At 42.0% G+C, this 18,455-nt stretch overlaps 1 protein-coding gene across 2 annotated transcripts in view; it reads right to left on the reverse strand.

The window, feature by feature from the left end:
• Positions 1–31: 31 nt before the first annotated feature.
• The window catches only part of LOC109902178 (calsyntenin-3-like), a 37,789-nt gene continuing 19,365 nt past the window's right edge, over positions 32–18,455 (reverse strand). For both annotated transcript variants that reach the window (XM_031786568.1, XM_031786569.1), the window contains exons 9-19: positions 17,842–17,954; positions 16,745–16,904; positions 12,346–12,405; positions 11,956–12,104; positions 11,406–11,554; positions 6,257–6,483; positions 4,648–4,809; positions 4,096–4,241; positions 3,718–3,853; positions 2,180–2,364; positions 32–2,036 (exon numbers count right to left, since the gene is read on the reverse strand). In XM_031786568.1, the coding sequence (XP_031642428.1) occupies positions 1,887–2,036; positions 2,180–2,364; positions 3,718–3,853; positions 4,096–4,241; positions 4,648–4,809; positions 6,257–6,483; positions 11,406–11,554; positions 11,956–12,104; positions 12,346–12,405; positions 16,745–16,904; positions 17,842–17,954 (1,637 nt within the window). In that variant the 3' untranslated portion in view covers positions 32–1,886. The remainder of the gene's footprint in view (positions 2,037–2,179; positions 2,365–3,717; positions 3,854–4,095; positions 4,242–4,647; positions 4,810–6,256; positions 6,484–11,405; positions 11,555–11,955; positions 12,105–12,345; positions 12,406–16,744; positions 16,905–17,841; positions 17,955–18,455) is intronic.

Raw genomic sequence — 18,455 nt, forward strand, 5'->3', positions numbered from 1 at the left:
ATTATTTACTTTAAAAAAAAAACAGGCAGCATTTAGACGTCATCAGTGTTTTATTATGAACTTTGAAATGTTTTCAGACAGTTATCAATAGTCTTCATAATCCATGTTATCATTGTATCAATAATTACAGTTAATGTCCCAATAGTAACCATAGTAATAATATAAGTAATTAATGAAATTTGTATTCCATTTTTAATATTACACTGAAAAACAACAGGCTTTATTTACTGACAGGTTTATCACTGCACATTGAAACACAGACAGACAGCAATAAACACAAAGGGAGGAGGTGAGGGAGGATGATGGAGGGAGGGGGTTACATTCAATAGACCAAAGAGATGATGGGGACTGGCATGAAAAGAAAACGACGAGGGGGAAGAGAGAGGAGATAAGAAAGAGAGAACGATTTGAGAATATTCTAAAGGAGGTGTGAAAGAAGGAAGGAGTGAGAGCGAGAGGGGAGACAGAGTAGCTATTTATCACAATGTCCCCTCCATTTACTGTAATTCAGATATGAACAAGATTTTAAATTACAACAATTCAACACACGAATGAATACACTCATCAAGCCAGGAATCATCATCCTTATTACTACTACTACTATTATTATTACTCTGTATTCTGATGGTGTAACCTTTAAAAATATACAACAGCTGGTCAAATGATAAATCAATGTAATTGGTAATAAATAATATGTATATGCAGCTCCCTCTTTAAGAGTACAGACAGAGCAAGCGTTGACTGCAATAATAATAACAATAATTTTATGTACAGAAAATGTAATACAATCAAAACTGCCCGAGCTGAGCTGACATTCTGGATACAGCGGGTGTTGTGGTGTGTGTGTCGTTGTTGTAGTGAGGTTGTCACGAGAGCGGTGGGTGGTGAAAGTGCAATGGGCTGGGGGTCGCTCAGTCGAGTCACTGGGGTTGTGGTAAGGGTCAGAGGTTACTCCATGACCGTATCGGCAGCCTGTTTGGTTGACTTGCAAAAACATACAATGAAAGGGTTCTACCAACCAATACGATTTAACAATTAAAAGTCTACCCTGACAAAAGGAAAGTTCTGAAAATGTACACTTTTGCATGGACAATTTATTTGATCTAATTTAGCACATCACGTACAGTATGTGAAGCACATCGTACATAGTATGTAAAAGTCTGTTAGAACCCTATAATTGTATGTTTTTGTATATTAGGGTTACTATAAATGTGGATCTGATCTGGAGTCAGATCTGGTGGGGAGAGGGTTCGTGTTTTTGGAAGTTGAGGAATGTATAGAGAGAAAGAGCGAGAGAGAGAGAGAGAGAGATTGTGCAGCAAAAAGACGACTAGATTAAATCTAGAGGTGTGTGGGATAGCGTCAGGATCAGGGCTTGTGTCTATGTGTGAGGGGCCGACACGAGGCTTTGTGTGAATCGATTGCTTCAATATTCATTTTGTGTGGTGGGCAAAGCTGTCTGGAGTGTGATATAGAGATAATAAAACATATACAGTCTTAACTTTACACCTAAGTTATGTAGCCTCGGTCCGGCCTGTGTCACACAGACTTCCAGGACAATGTCAATTCCCTGTGAGTTAGGAATTAGTGCACCACAAACTATTTTTGTTGGTTGTTTTGGTCAGGCGGTTAGAGTATACTGTATATATTGTGCCATAGAACATTTACGTGGTGAAACATTCAATGCACTGTTATTGGCTATAGATCATTAATGGTGCTGTGATGTTGCGGTAATACAGTGTTTTGTTGTTGTACGTTTACATTCCATAGACTAGAGGTGTCAGCAGTCTTCAATATTTAAACGCGTTGAGAAGAGTGTGTGAGTGGCGAGCCGTTTTGTGGTTTCCATAGAAATGGGTGCGTCCAGAGAGAGAGAGACGATTGGCTTAGTAGCGACGGGGGTTGCCGTCTCTGCCCTCTTTCTTGATGATGATTCGCTGGTCGTCGTTGGCGTTGTCAGGCGACTCCACCACTTCCTCGTCCTCCTCCCCCTCACCTTCAGTGTCAGCTGAGATGCCCATACGAGACTCATAGGACTGAGAGAGACAGAGGGAGAGAAAGAAGTGATCAAATAATCATTCAAATCGTCTTTACTCTCTAAATCAAACTCAAAACTTCCACACTGAAATGAATAAATAAAAATCTATTCTATTCCGCAAAAACAGAGTTAGATCTTTACCTCCATGGGGTTGACGATGATGGTGAGAGCAGAGTCATCCCATTGGCCGCTGTCCTCCTTAGACCCTCCCCTGGCGCCCTCGCCACGGCGGTGGATGGAGCGGATTCGAAACACTCCCATGATCACCATGACAACCAGGAAGCCCACGCACACCATAATGATGACTGTGGCCGCTCCTGGCACCACTGTCAGAGGAAAGTTTTATATGAACCTTTCAGCCACCATCCTGTCATTAAAACCTGTTAGTACTAGGGGGGAGTATTTTCATTTTTGGAAAAATAACGTTCCCAAATTAAACGGGATATTTTGTCAGGACAAGATGCTAGAATATGCATATAATTGACAGCTTAGGATAGAAAACACTCTAAAGTTTCCAAAACTGTAAAAATAGTCTGTGAGTATAACAGAACTGATGTTACAGGCGAAAGCCTGAGAAAAATCCAATCCGGAAGTGACTCATCTTTTGAAAGCCCTGCGTTCTGATGCGTCCCTATTGAACTGTGAATGCCCTATCAACCAGATTACGCTTTCTACGTATTCCCCAATGTGTCTACAGCATTGTGATGTAGTTTTATGCATTTATGTTGAAGAAAACCCGTAGGCGGCTTCATTGCGCAAGTGGTCACCTGATGCTCCCAGAGAAATTCTTGCATAAAATACAGAGGTAGCCATTATTCCAATCGCTTCTACTGAGAAACCAATTGTCCTGGTTGATATATTATCGAATAGATATTTGAAAAACACCTTGAGGATTGATGATAAACAACGTTTGCCATGTTTCTGTCGATATTATGGAGCTAATTTGGAATATTTTTCGGCGTTGTCGTGACCGCAATTTCCGGTCGATTTCTCAGACAAACGTGAAGAACAAATGGAGCTATTTCGCCTACAAGAATAATATTTTGGGAAAAAATTTACTTTGGCTATCTACCTGGGAGTCTCGTGAGTGCAAACAACCGAAGTTCATCAAAGATAAACTATTTAATTTTATTGCTTTTCTGATTTTCATTACAAGGTTGCCTGCTGCTAGCAAGGCATAATGCTATGCTAGGCTATCGATAAACTTACTTTGGCTGTAAAGCATATTTGGAAATCTGAGATGACAGGGTGATTAACAAAAGGCTAAGCTGTTTTCCAATATATTTCACTTGCGATTTTCATGAATAGGAAGATTTTCTAGGAAGATTTATGTCCGTTGCGTTATGCTAATTAGTGTCAGATGATGACAACGGTCCTGTTCACGGGATGGGGTGTCACTAGAGGCTAATGTCAGTGACACTGACATCTTGTGGTGAAAATGAACCCGCAATTTTTTTGTATTTTGAATCTATTTTGAGAGTGGATAGGGGATTTCCCAATAGAAACAAAAGGGGATGGTATAGAGATAACTTCATCTCATCTATCTGTTTTTATGTGTCTTGATTTATCAATGAGCAAAACGCATGTACTCAGGAATATAGAGCATAGTTCTCCTGTAAAAAGTAAATCAAGCGAAAAAGGTCGCCATTAATACTGAGGTAAATGAAGTGTGTATAAACCTGAGTTGCGGTGGGGGTTAGGCAGGGTGTGTCCGCTCAGCTCCCCAGAGTGATGAGACGGGTGAAGGAACTGCTGCTGGGAGGCCAGGAGGTGAGACGGGTGGTACAGACTGTCCAGGGAGTGCAGGAAGTTCACCTGAGAGCAAGGATGGATGAATATTTGGATGGACAGACCGAGATGGAGTAAAAGAGAGGTAAAAAAGAAGCCTCATCACAGGACCTCTTACTAACTGAACTAATGTGGTGCTCTCTCTCTACCCGCTAAATGCTAGTTTAAAAACACTTAGCTAGTGCCCTGGTATTGTACACCCCATTGAAGCTTATTTGCTAACCCATTTTGGGTTAATTACAGCCTCTATTGTCAGTTAGATTAGTTACCTCCAGTGTGAGCTCGTTGCTGGTGTATCTGCCATTCATCTCGGAGCAGGACAGACGGAACCGCCTCTCAAAGCGGGCCGATCCTTTAGCCAGCCGGTAACGGACGGACCGAAGGACATCCTCATACACGGAGATGGACTCAGCTCCTAACACAGAGAGAGAGAGAAAGAAAGAGATGAGAGATGGAGAGTAGGAAGTTTAGGGGCAGTTCAACACTGAGGAAACAGTAAGACATTAAGATAATGCTACAGTTTGTGAATGTGAAACAGAGGTGCGATGCAATATGCAACATAGCCCAACTAATCGCACCATGCTGAATGTCACTGTGGGCAGTAAATGAAGCGCTTCAGCACACAGACTATCCCTCTGGTGCAGTTTTCCCAAACTTTCCTTTTTAGTCCTCTATTGCACCCATCAGACCAGTTCCTTGATTTTTTATTTTTTTTTACCCTTAAGTATTTATACCTGGGATATCGTTTTTCAACGGGAACAGTTTAAACACAGCTGAAGTGGGTCTTTAAAATAAAACCAAATAGGGGAAATGAGCGGTACCTGTAATGGCGATGTAAGCAGTGGTGTTGATTATCTCCAGACCCCTCTCTCTCAGGGCATCCATGTCCACCAGGAGCTCCTCCCTCTCTGGGTTTAGCTCCTCCCCCAGGGGCTGGACCTCACAGCCGTCCAAAGTGTGGGCCACGGCGTCTGACATCAGAGCTGGGGGTCCAGGGGTAAGAGAGATGAATGGAGGAGAGAATGAGGTGAGAGAGGGAGAGCAAAAGATGGAAAGAGGGGAAAGGCAGAGTGCAAAGCAGAGTAAAAAGGATGGGAGAGCGACAGGAAGCAGACAGTTGAAAGGAACAATTTTGTGGAGACAGAATGAAGTACAGTTGAAGTCAGAAGTTTACATACACCTTAGCAAAATACATTTAAAAACTCAGTTTTTCAGGAAAGTATTCTCTGTTGCTACACAGCTTTATCAACTATGTCCTGACCTGAACAGACCCCATGCAGGAAGAGGCTCTTGTCCATAACCATCATCATAACAGATACACTCATAACGGATGACAAACATAACCATCATCATCCTCATAACGGATGGCAAACACAGATGTGGTGTGCTTCCTCTCCAATTATACAGCCATTGCACACATACATAGGATTCTCACTTGGAGATGCACAAGGCACATCTAATAATAGTACTGGGTTTGTGTGGTCCTAATTAGTCTTCAAGCACACAATCATTGGGGAAAGTTGATGGGTGGACGGGGGTTGGGTCAGTGACGAATATATGTATCGATGGACTAGCTGAGGATGTGCACGATTCAATGGGGCTGAAGTCCGTGAGTGGTTGTGATTCTGGACGGCCAGATATCTACCAACAATGAAAAGAAACTGCCTTGTGTGGAATCGTGACTCTTGTCTTGATGTCTTGTTTTGAGGTGTTTTGAGTGATTTCATGTCAATGCTAATACGGCAAAAATCTGCTAGCTAGCTAACCAACAACTGTAACGACATATTTGAGAGACAACAAGTGCTCATTGGGCAAATGTATTTATGTATTCAATAAACACTGGAGACGGAATATATAATTTACATGTTGTCAACAATCTAAGTCAACCCAGTCTGCTCGTTTGTCGGTTTTGTTGCCAAACAAACAACCCAACTATAGGACTGGGAACATACTTTCTCAGGGGTAGGAAACATGCACCCCAATTCAAAATCTGATTTAGAAGAAAGACAGATCTTACTTCACATTCTTTGTCCGCCGACATATAATTAAGTAGCACTGCTAGTAAGTGGAAATGGAGGCAGGTGTATGGAAAATAAGTGACTTATAAGTTTGAGATCCAGGCCTCAGCCCTGTATGACAATTAAAAACGGGCTGAGATCAGGGGTAGAATCTAAGTAAAATATGCACAGTTTGATTGATGATTTAATGTGTTCCGACACACTGATCACACAAAGACCAGACAATGGTCCATATGTAATCAGTCATGCTCACATGGTTATTTTTAGAAGCATCAATCCGTGTACAGTAGGTTTCCTTCCTACATAAAATGCTGGCAAAATGCTCTCAAAATGATTAGATTGATGTGATTGGAATGCACTAGTCTCTACCCCCACATTGTAGTATTCATGGAAGGGCTCTTTGCTGGCTCACCTCCTCCTTCCATGCCCTGAGCGGCAGTGTTAACAGCATGAGACAGGGAGCACACAATCCTCAGCTCTGGGAAGAGGGGTACACCACGGGGGCCCTCGAATTCAGGCGCGGGACGGGCCAGGTGGGGGCCGACCCCAGACAGAGAGATCTGAGGGGCGTCAGGCTGAAGGACCACCAGGTAGCCCTCCAACTGCCTGAGCGTAAGACAACTCTCCTCATTGAAACACCTAGAGGGAAGAGAGGATAGAGAGAGAGAATGGGGGGGTCAAATAGGGCACCAGTTATTTCTCTATAAGTAAACAGTTTTAGGACTTGATGATTAGGCAAATCAGGTGTGTTAATGTTGGTCTAGGACAAAAGCCTGCACACCCTGTGGATTTTCAGGATTGAAAAACCCTTGACTGTAATGATATTGTATGTATTGTCTGATACTAATTAGTAGCTGATACTAATTGTGCCACTTTTCAGAAGCACTTTGAAATTCTGTTATTATTTGGCGATTCAGTACTTGATTTATGATTCAAGTGGTGCTTTGAGTTGTTTAGCGTGTGAGTGTTGGAACTATCTAGCTCTCGTAATACTGTCTCTCTCTCGCTCTCTTTCAGTGAGCAGCTGCTATATCTGACTCTCCACAAGGGCCTGCTGTTCAGCCATCTGGAAGAACTGCTGACCTCAAATTAGTCTTATCTTTAAACACTATTAAAAAACATGCCCTCCAACTACTAACTGATAAATCGGACTGAAGAACACACTAGAAAAGCAAATAACCTCCTGACCTGGAATCAGACTAATCTTAAAAACACAAACAAAGAAACAGATCTCAAAACGAGCGTAAAAACATAACATCACTGTTGTCCCTTAAATCCGGGTCATCTAAAAACACTACGATAAGCGCAGCCACTTCAAAAAGATGCTAAAGTACATAGATAGGTAAGACCAACGTGCACTTCAAAGTACATAAATATTTAAATCAACAAAGTGGATAAAAAAGGACCCGTGTAGGCCTATGCGGTGCATTAACCCAAAAATAAAACATATTTTTCTGGTCATCCATGAACTTAATATAATGTGCGATACACTGTGGCATAAAAAAAAGTATATGCTTCAACCGTGCTTCCTCTTACCCAAGGCTAGATTACCTAGTTGAGCAAAAGCCGGGACTCCTATATCGGCTGCAAATCAAGCTCCACACCTTGCACAGGGATGCTATCATTCAACATAACAGTAAAATCCTTGTGCTCTGTTACCTTTTGCAGAGTAACAGTTTCACATGCACAAGTACAGTAAAATGCCTTTCTTGCTAACTCAAAACCCAACAATGCAATAATCAATAACAATGTCTTACTAGAAAAAAACACAAGTAATAAGAATAGGAAACATGAAACGCACAATAAAGTAAGTACTGTGAGTAAGTAAGTATACTATATACAGGAAATATTTAAAAAGTAAGATTCAATACCATATTTATATGTGCAGGGAAACTGCAGTGATGGAGGTATATACAGCTGTAGTCGAAAGTTTACATACACCTTAGTCAAATACATTTAAACTCAGTTTTTCACAATTCCTGACATTTAATCCAGGTACAAATTCCCTGTTTTAGGTCAGTTAGGATCACCACTTTATTTTAAGAGGGTGAAATGTCAGAATAATTGTAGAGAGAATGATTTATTTCAGCTTTTATTTCTTTCATCACATTCCCAGTGGGTCAGAAGTTACCATACACTCAATTAGTATTTGGTAGCATTGCCTTTAAATTTGCTTAACTTGGGTCAAATGTTTTGAGTAGTCTTCCACAAGCTTCCCACAATAAGTTGGGTGAATTTTGGCCCATTCCTCCTGACAGAGCTGGTGTAACTGAGTCAGGTTTGTAGGCCTCCTAGCTCGCAAACACTTTTTCAGTTCTGCCCACAAATGTTCTATAGGATTGATGTCAGGGCTTTTTGATGGCCACAATACCTTTACTTTGTTGTCCTTAAGCCATTTTGCCACAACGTTGGAAGTATGCTTGGGGTCATTGTCCATTTGGAAGACCCATTTGCGACCAAGCTTAAACTTCCTGACTGATGTCTTGAGATGTTGCTTCAATATATCCACATAATTTTCCTACCTCATGATGCCATCTATTTTGTGAAGTGCACCAGTCTCTCCTGCAGCAAAGCACCCCCACAACATGATGCTGCCACCCCCGTGCTTCACGGTTGGGATGGAGTTCTTTGGCTTGCAAGCCTCCCCCTTTTTCCTCCAAACATAACGATGGTCATTATGACCAAACAGTTCTATTTTTGTTTCATCAGACCAGAGGACATTTCTCCAAAAAGTACGATCTTTGTCCCCATGTGCAGTTGCAAACTGAACTGTAGCCTGGCTTTTTTATGGCGGTTTTGGAGCAGTGGCTTCTTCCTTGCTTGCTGAGGTTATGTAAATATATGACTCATTTTACTGTAGATATAGATACTTTTGTACCTGTTTCTTCCAGCATCTTCACAAGGTCCTTTGCTGTTGTTCTGGGATTGATTGGCACTTTTCGCACCAAAGTACGTTCATCTCTAGGAGACAGAACGTGTCTCCTTCCTGAGCGGTATGACGGCTGCGTGGTCCCATGGTGTTTATACTTGCCTACTATTGTTTGTACAGATGAACGTGGTACCTTCAGGTGTTTGGAAATTGCTCCCAAGGATGAACCAGACTTGTGGAGGTCTACAATTATTTTTCCTGAGGCCTTGGTTGATTTATTTTGATTTTCCCATGATGTCAAGCAAAGAGGCACTGAGTTTAAAGGTAGGCCTTGAAATACATCCACAGGTACACCTCCAATTGACTCAAATGATGTCAATTAGCCTATCAGAAGTTTCTAAAGCCATGACATCATTTTCTGGAATTTTCCAAGCTGTTTAAAGGCACAGTCAACTTAGTGTATGTAAACTTCTGACCCACTGGAATTGTGATACAGTGAATATATAATTGAAATAATCTGTCTGTAAACAATTGTTGTAAAAATGACTTGTGTCATGCACAAAGTAGATGTCCTAACCAACTTGCCAAAACTATAGTTTGTTAATAATATATTTGTTGAGTGGTTGAAAAAATAGTTTTAATGACTCCAACCTAAGTGTATGTAAACTTCCGACTTCAACTGTATGTATAGAGGTAAGGGGACTAGGCAGCAGGATATAAGATAAACAGATTAGCAGCAGCTTGCATGTGAGTGTGTGTGTGTAGTTAGCATAAATGTACGTGCATATTATGTGTCAGTGAGCAAATTATGGAGTGAGTGTTGTGTGTGTTGGAGTGACAGTGTGTCTGTGTGTGTGCTCGTGCATGGAGACTATGAGGGGTAAAAGGTCAATAAAAATATTTCTACATTTTCTACCCCCAAGTTCTATAAGAATCTTTGAATAAATGAATGAACACATTATTTCATCCATCATTAGCCTGGGTACCTGACAACCTTCAATGATGTTATGTTGTTACAATGGATAGACAATGAAAAATATCCAAAACAAACAGGCACCCAGGCTACATCCCAGCTCTCAACCCAACAATGCAGTAATCAATACCAATGTCGTACTAAAAATAACATAAGGTAGAACAAAAACACACGAGAAATAGAAATAAGAAGAAAGTAAGTAAACTATATACATGGTCCGGTCCAGTACCATATTTACAATGTGCAGGGATACTGTAGTGATAGAGGTAGATATGTATGTAAGGTGACTAGGCATCAGGATATATGATAAACAGAGTAGAAGCAGCGTATATGATGACGGTATGTGAGTGTGTAGTCAGTATAAATGTGTGTGTATGTTATGTGTGTGTGTGTGTTGGAGTGTCAGTGAGCGTGTGTAGAGTCTTGTGAGTGTACAGAGAGACAGTGCAAAAAAAGGCTCAACTCAGATAGTCCGTGTTGCCATTTAGTTAGCTATTGGGGATAGAAGCTGTTCAGGAGCCTGTTGGTGTCAGACTTGATGCACCGGTACTGTGGCCGTGCGGAAGCAGAGAGAACAGTCTATGGCTTGGGTGGCATGAGTCTTCAACCATTTTCTCTGCCTTCCTTTCACACGGCCTGATATAGAGGTCCTGGATGGCAAGGTGCTCGGCTCCAATGATACACTGGGGTTTGAGGGCCCATGCCAAACATTTTCAACCTCCTGAGGGGAAAGAGGCGCTGTCGCGTTCTTCACGAATGTTTGCGAATCATTTTAAGTCCTTAGTGACTTGGACACACAGGAATTTGAAGCTCTCGACCCGCTCCACTGCAGCCCTGTCGATGTGGAAGGGTCCACAATCAGCTCCTTGGTCTTACTGACGTTGAGGGAGAGGTTGTTGTCCCGGCACCACAATGCTAGGCCACTGACCTCCTCCCTGTAGGCTTTCTCATCGTAGTCGTTGATCAGGCCTACCACCGTTATGTTGTTAGCAAACTTGATAATGGTGTTTGAGTTGTGCATGGCCACGCAGTCGTGGGTGAAGAGGGAGTACAGGAGGGGACTAAGCACGCACCCCTGAGGGGCCCCTGTGTTGAGGGTCAGTGTGGCGGAGGTGATGTTGCCTACCCTCACCACCTGGGGTCGGCCCGTCGGGAAGTCCAGGATCCAGTTGCAGAAGGAGGCGTTCAGTCCCAGGGTCCTAAGATTGGTTTCGAGCTTGGAGGGGAAAATGGTGTTGAATGCTGAGCTGTAGTCAATGAGCAGCATTCTTACGTAGGCATTCCTCTTAGGTGGGTCAGAGCAGTGTGGATTGAAAATGAGATTGCGTCGTCTTCGGATCTGTTGGGGCGGTATGCAAATTGGAGTGTCTGGGATGATGTTCATGTGTGCCATAACCAGCCTTTCAAAGCCCTTCACGATTACAGATGTGAGTGCTACAGGGTGGTAGACATTGTGGCTTAAAGCCTCAGAGTTTCTTGGGAACAGGGATGATGGTGATCATCTTAAAACATGTGGGGATTACAGACTGGGACAAGGAGAGGTTAAAAATGACAGTGAATATGCCTGCCATTTGTTCTGCGCGGAACTGTCCAGCCCCGCCGCCTTACGAGTGTTGACCTGATTAAAGACCTTACTCACTTTGGCCTCGGAGAGCGAGATCACTTAGTCCTCTCTGTGTGTGTGTTGGTGTGTGTGTGTGCGTACATGCAAGCGTGTACCTGAGAGAGGTGGTCAGTTTGAGTGGCCTGACTCCAGGGGTGGCGAAGCGGAGAGAGTTCCTGTAGGTGACCTGTTGCACGGCCCTGTTAAAGCTCTCAATGTCATCACCCTCCAGAACCAGCACAGACTGACTTGGGTTCACATGCACCTAAAAAGGTCAAAGGTCAAGAGTTCATGCCCCGAGGTCGCACACCCCTCATAGTCACACACATAGTTAATTCTGTATTCTCTTTATATATATATATATATATATATTTTTTTTTTCATCAGTACCACCTTTTTGGGACTTCAGTTTTGATTGACTGTATGTTGCATGTGCACAGAAAAATATTATGCAGTAGACTCCATATCCATGAGGGGGAAATGAACCCTTTTGAACACAACAATCTGAGTAGGACATATAGCAGAGGTTAAAAAAACGTTGGGTGCCATGACCTATCAAACCCTGTAGATGAAGAAAAAAATAATTCTGGTCGTCAAAGCCCACTCTAAGCCTTAGCCAAGTGAGGCAGTGATCAATAGGACTCCTCTACAGTAGGGCGAGGTTACCTTCATGCCTGAGCCCAAGGTCTCCAGGTCCCCAAAGTCCAGCCCCTCTCTGCAGGCGTACAGACACTCCACCACACTGTGGGGCTCCACACTCCCTGGACGCACCGTCACCCCTGACAACAGGCCACGGTAACCACCCACATACTTCCCTAAGAACCAGAAACAAAATGAACACAGTCAACACAGACAAAAAAAGATGAACACCCACACACATAAGCGCATGCACGGATACGCACACACACACACACACACACACACACACACACACACACACACACACACACACACACACACACACACACACACACACACACACACACACACACACACACACACACACACACACACACACACACACACACACACACTTGTAAAAACAAATGAAGTCACCTGTGTCTTTCCCTTCAGGGATGGTGTTGTTAAGGATGTCCTTCTGTTTATCTTCTGTCTCTGTGGGGAGAAGAAAGGTTAAAGGCAGTTGTTTTTATATAAAATAATTTATGGGTAACTTTTAGATATAGATTTCCATTAAAATGGGGAAAAAATGTTTTTCTCAAGAATTTTGGTAGGACTGTCTGGGAGTGGTCTGAGTGGGGAGGGGAAAACTGAAAACCAGCTGTCGGAGGAGAGGTTTGGTACTCTTTATTATTGGTCTATTAACCAATTTACCCCATGCAAACCTTCTGATTAGAAGGTCCTGTGTAGATTGTATTTTCAACCAGCAACTATCAGGAAATAAACACTGATAAAAAAAAATAACACGTTTACAGTGTTAGTTTCATCAGCTGTTGTAAAATATTATTTATACAACAGGTGGGTCCAATCCTGAATGCTGATTGGTTAAAACCGCATTCCAGCCGGTGTCTATTCCAAAACTTACCACCAGCTAAATCTATGATGTTAAAATGCCTATTTACTCTGTTCCATCTGACTGCGCAATCCACTGTCTCATCAGCCCAGCCAAGCAATTTATAAACTTGATCTCCACTATAAAAAGCATCTAGACATGATCTAACATTTATTTTAATATAACATTTAGTTTTCAACAGCAGGGATTTGTATAAACCTTGCTACCTGTCTCTCCAACATTTGCAACATTGTTTCAATATTCAAATTCGTTCTCCAGCTGTCCCCTAGTAATGAACATGTCGGGAGTCTGGATGAGACATACAGGCAGGCAGCTTTTCTCAGCCAGTCGAAATCATGAATCAGCTGGCACCATTTTTATGGATATATACAAAGAAATGTCAATTGGAAAAAAGTACGAAGTGAAGTGCAGCTAGTTTGCGTGTTCGCTGTGTTGTTGGCTAGCTCCTCTGAACAAGTGTCCTGACGAGTGAGCACATTTTCTATACCAGGTGAAATAGCGCCCCATTAGCTCATTTCTATGGATGTATGTAAATAAATGCCACTAGAAAAAAGCTTAAACAAATGCAAATGCAGCTACTTTGCTGTTATTCTGGCTGCACTTTTTGACGTGACTAAGTTAGCCGTAGTTGGCTAGCTAGCAAGCAAGGGATAAGAACGTTGCCAGCCAGTATGGCAATAGAACATTTAGAACAAACGCCCATTGATACAGAACAAAAAGACAATGACTGGGTCGCGTTCCTAGCAACCGAACCGATAGAACGAACGACCAGCTGGCTTGGGTAGCAATCCTAGATTTGTGTTGGGACTATATATTGTGGAAGGATGAAATAGTATGAATATTTTATAAAAATATGTCAATAATTATTTGAATATGTTGGTATACCCGTTGTATAATAATGCCCCCGAAGCCGGTGTTTGGAGGATATATAACACCCGTGCCAATATATCCTCCAAACACCGTCTTCTGGGGGCATTATCACTTAAATAAAGCACAGGAAAACATAATTTTGACTGCACTGGCAGAGAAGGGGTAGAGGATGACAGAAAGAAGTGAGAAAGACAGAGGTGTAAGAGGAGAAATAAAAGGATAGTAAAAGCAAGAGTGAAAAAATACAGAATAAGATAGAAAATAAACGTGCAAATCTGACAAAGGTGTGTCATACCCTTCATTATCTCCCAGCAGCTGACTGCCACACAGGCAAGTAGCCATTAATGTGTGTGTGACTGTATTTCCAGTGCTAATTGGCAGACAGTGTGTCCCATTTTTGCGATTAGCGCTGGTGTAACTGGCAGGCTAACCGTCTGGCTTGCCTGTTGTTCTGTTAGCCTAAATAATTGATAAGTCAGTGATATTAATAGAGTATGGAGAGGCAGTCAGAGCATCTCACACTAATATAATTAGGTGAATGAGGAGGGAAACGCCATGCTTTTCTGTGTCAGATGACGTATGTGTATGTACAATGCCTTGCAGAAGTATTCAGACCCCTTGGATTTTGTCACATTTAATTGTGCTACAAAGTGGGATTAAAATGAATTGTAATTTTTCGTCTACAATCTACACAAAATAACCTAATGTGAAAGAGGAAGAAATGTATTTTTATACATACATACATACAGTTGAAGTCGGAATCACAATTCCTGACATTTAATCCAGGTACAAATTCCCTGTTTTAGGTCAGTTAGGATCACCACTTAAATTTAAGAATGTGAAATGTCAGAATAATAGTAGAGAAAATGATTTATTTCATTTTTTATTTCTCACATCTCATTCCCTGTGTGTCAGAAGTTTACATAAACTCAATTAGTATTTGGTAGCATTGCCTTTAAATTACTCCAAAAGCACAATCTTTGTCCCCATGTGCAGTTCCAAACCGTAGTCTGGCTTTTGTATGGCGGTTTTGGAGTAGTGGCTTCTTCCTTGCTGAGCGGCCTTTCAGGTTCTGTCGATATAGGACTCGTTTTACTGTGGATATAGATACTTTTGTAACCATTTCCTCTAGCATCTTCACAAGGTCCTTTGCTGTTGTTCTGGGATTGATTTGCACTTTTTGCACCCAAAGTACATTCATCTCTAGGAGACAGGTGTTTGGAAATTGCTCCCAAGGATGAACGAGACTTGTGGAGGTCTACAATTTTTTTTATGAGGCCTTGGCTGATTTCTTTTGATTTTCCCATGATGTCAAACAAAGAGGCACTGAGTTTGAAGGTAGGCCTTGAAATACATCCACAGGTACACCTCCAATTGACTCAAATGATGTCAATTAGCCTATCAGAAGATTCTAAAGCTATGACGACATTTTCTGGAATTGTCCAAGCTGTTTAAAGGCACAGTCAACATAGTGTATGTAAACTTCTGACCCACTGGAATTGTGATACAGTGAATTATAAGTGAAATAATCTGTCTGTAAATAATTGTGGGAAAAATGACTTGTGTCATGCACAAAGTAGATGTCCTAACCGACTTGCCAAAACTATAGTTTGTTAACAAGAAATTTGTGGAGTGGTTGAAAAATGAGTTTTAATGACTCCAACCTAAGTGTATGTAAACTTCCGACTTCAACTGTACATCTGTATGGTCCCTCAGCCAAGTATTGACTTTCAAACAGATTCACCTACAAAGACCAGGGAGCTTTCAAAAGCCTCAATGAATGGCAGTGTTTGGTATCAAACATTGAATATCTCTTTAAGCATGGTCAAGTTAATAATTATGCAATGGTTTATACACTGATTATACCAAACATTAGGAACTCAGGGAGCTGAATACTTATGCAACAACTATATATATATATATATATATATATTTTTTTTTTTTCTTCCTCTTTAACATTACAATATTTTGTGTAGACTGTTGACATGATAATTACAAACATTTGAATTCCACTTTGTAGCACAATACAATTTGAAGAAATCCAAGGGGTCTGAATACTTTTCTGCAAGGCACTGTATAAGTGTATGTGTGTGTGTGTGCACGTGTGTGTGTGTACGTGTGTGTGTGTGTGTGTGTGTGTGTGTGCACTTGTGTGTGTGTGTTTTGTGCGTTGCTTTCATTGGTGTGCTGGAACATTTGGTTCTATGAACTGTTTCATTAGCAGAAGAATGTGAACTGTAACTCTCAAAAATATATTTTTGGGGCAGGCTTTGCTCTTTTGTAATCTTGTAACCTATTCTAGAAATGTATTGCCAGATAAATATATTCCATTGTCTATTGTGGTATATTATTGTCATATTTTCCTTGCCATGTTCTCATCAACTACCACTCATTAACAACACATTTACATAGCCATCATTCCAGGGTATCTATATGTGTATGTAATTAAAAGTCACATTTCTAATTCATTCTTGTTAACTAGCTTTTTATAGAAAAATATGTTATTAGTTATTCAACTGGTAGTTACACTAGTATAGGACCTCTGCAATGTAAAGTGTGACCCACTTAGGCATCCTTCATTTGCTGACAGGGGTTCTATGCAGTAAAGTTGAACCGCTCTACGTGGTGTAAGGTTTAACCACAGAGTTTCTAAACCCAGAGGCTTAACACCGCGACACTTCTGGTAACTCTTGCGAAACAGACCAGGCCGGGGTTTGGGAAGTCAAAAATGATTCCTTAGTTGTTTATTTTCTCGTGATCTAAAGGCACAACCTAGATTCGAGCCAATATCTTAAGTAGCTGAACATCTTATTACTCCAACCTTGTTAAAGTGACTAACTGAAACTTTAGAATTTTTGTGAAAAACTATTTCATATCGAAGGAGTGCCTTTCATTTGCGCAGTTCGGCGCCAGACGACTGTTAGACACCATATCGTGTTTCTACGCATGAGCTTAGCTAGCCAATGTCGCCATGACATCGCCTATATGTGCGATTGGGGATTTCTATTGGAGAAGCAGTTTTAGCCTGTCTTTGGTTTAACCAATCGTTACCCCAGCAGGCGCCAATGACCAGTCGCTGTCGTGGGGCAGGGTTGGGTATGACTCCGTTGTCGTGGATGAGGGCGGGGTCGAAGGTGACTCCATCCACATACAGTGTCACAGAGGGGAACTGGACACTGAGGGACAGGTGATGCCACTCGCTGTCACACACCTAGAGAGGAAAGAAGGACATGGAGACACGATGGGTCAGAGGTCAAGAAACAGCTGAACACAGCAGATACAACAGGAGAACAAACAAAAAAATCTACTAGATGCGCTACATGAACTTATCCCATATAATATCAGAATGTTTCTAAATGTTTTAACCCTTTTGTTTCTACTGAACACTACCCATGACACCAGACTGAACACTGTAACAGTTGTTGTCGCAGAAGAGAGACAGATAAAGAAGTAAAGAGAGACAGGGGGATTTGCCAAATGTTATCTGTATCAGCTTGGCCCCTATAATCCTACCCATTTTAAGCGGTCTGCGACCAGTAACCCGAGCAAAAACCACTTAGTCCCCCCTCCAACCTCCTCCCAAAACCGCACAACCACAGCATCCCCTTATCCCCTCTGCCCCTGCCCCTGCCTCTCATCCAAATCCTATTCTTCCCAATCCCCCTGCCTCTTGTCCATATCTACAAACTCCCCCAAGGAACATATCCTAGCCTAGCGGTTAGAGCATTGCGACAGTAACCAAAAGGTTGCTTGTGTGAATCCCCAAGCCGGCAAGGTGAAATAATATGCCGTTCTGCCCTTGAGCAAAGCAGTTAACCCCCACAACAACTGCTCCCCGGGTGTCGATGATGTCGATTAAGATAGCGCCACACACCGCTCTGATTCAGAGGTGTAGGGTTAAACGCGAAAGACACATTTTGGTTGAATGCATTCAGTTGCACAACTGACTAGGTCTTCCCTTTCCCTTGTAGCTAGCGAGTCTGCCTTGGGATCAGGCTGTAACCCTACTTAATGCAGTCGTCTTAAAAATAAATCAATACAATTGCAACTGGCAGTAAGTGAGCATTGGCCATTTTGAATGGCTCTTTCACTCATAGCGCTCCAACTAGCAACTGTTCCATCCTCATCCAGCAGCATTCCCATAGTACCTGCTCCAGTTTCCAGAGGAATTTCACGGGCCGCGCAGCGGAGACGTCGGGCCAGTAAAAAAGAGAGAGACGGCAGCCGTGAACGGAGAGAGAGTAGTGGGAGAAGGAGTCGTCTGAGGAACAGAGAGAGGAGACTGGCAGTCAGTAGACAGAAAACAGCATTTGAGACCAAACTTGCAGAAGGAATAGGAGACACAAGCAGTGCATCTCACAACAAAAGGATTTTCATATTTCCTCGCCATAGACTTCATAGAATTAGACTGAAGCAGAGCCATATAGATACAGTATACAAAGCTGTGGGAAGAAGGGGTAGTGAGGATGCTATAGCACCCTTGGAAAAAAGGGGGGGAATAAATATATATATACACACAGTACCAGTCAAAAGTTTGGACACACCTACTCATTCCAGGGTTTTTCTTTATTTTTACATTGTAGAATAATAGTGAAGACATCAAAACTATGACATAACACATATGGAATCATCTAGTAACCAAAAATGTGATTATTCAAAAAAGCCACCCGTTGCCTTAATGACAGCTTTGCATTCTCTCAACCAGCTTCATGAGGTAGTCACCTGGAAAGCATTTCAATTAACAGGTGTGGCTTGTTAAAAG

The sequence above is a fragment of the Oncorhynchus kisutch genome, linkage group LG13 (genome assembly GCF_002021735.2).
Source record: "Oncorhynchus kisutch isolate 150728-3 linkage group LG13, Okis_V2, whole genome shotgun sequence".
Lineage (NCBI taxonomy): Eukaryota > Metazoa > Chordata > Actinopteri > Salmoniformes > Salmonidae > Oncorhynchus > Oncorhynchus kisutch.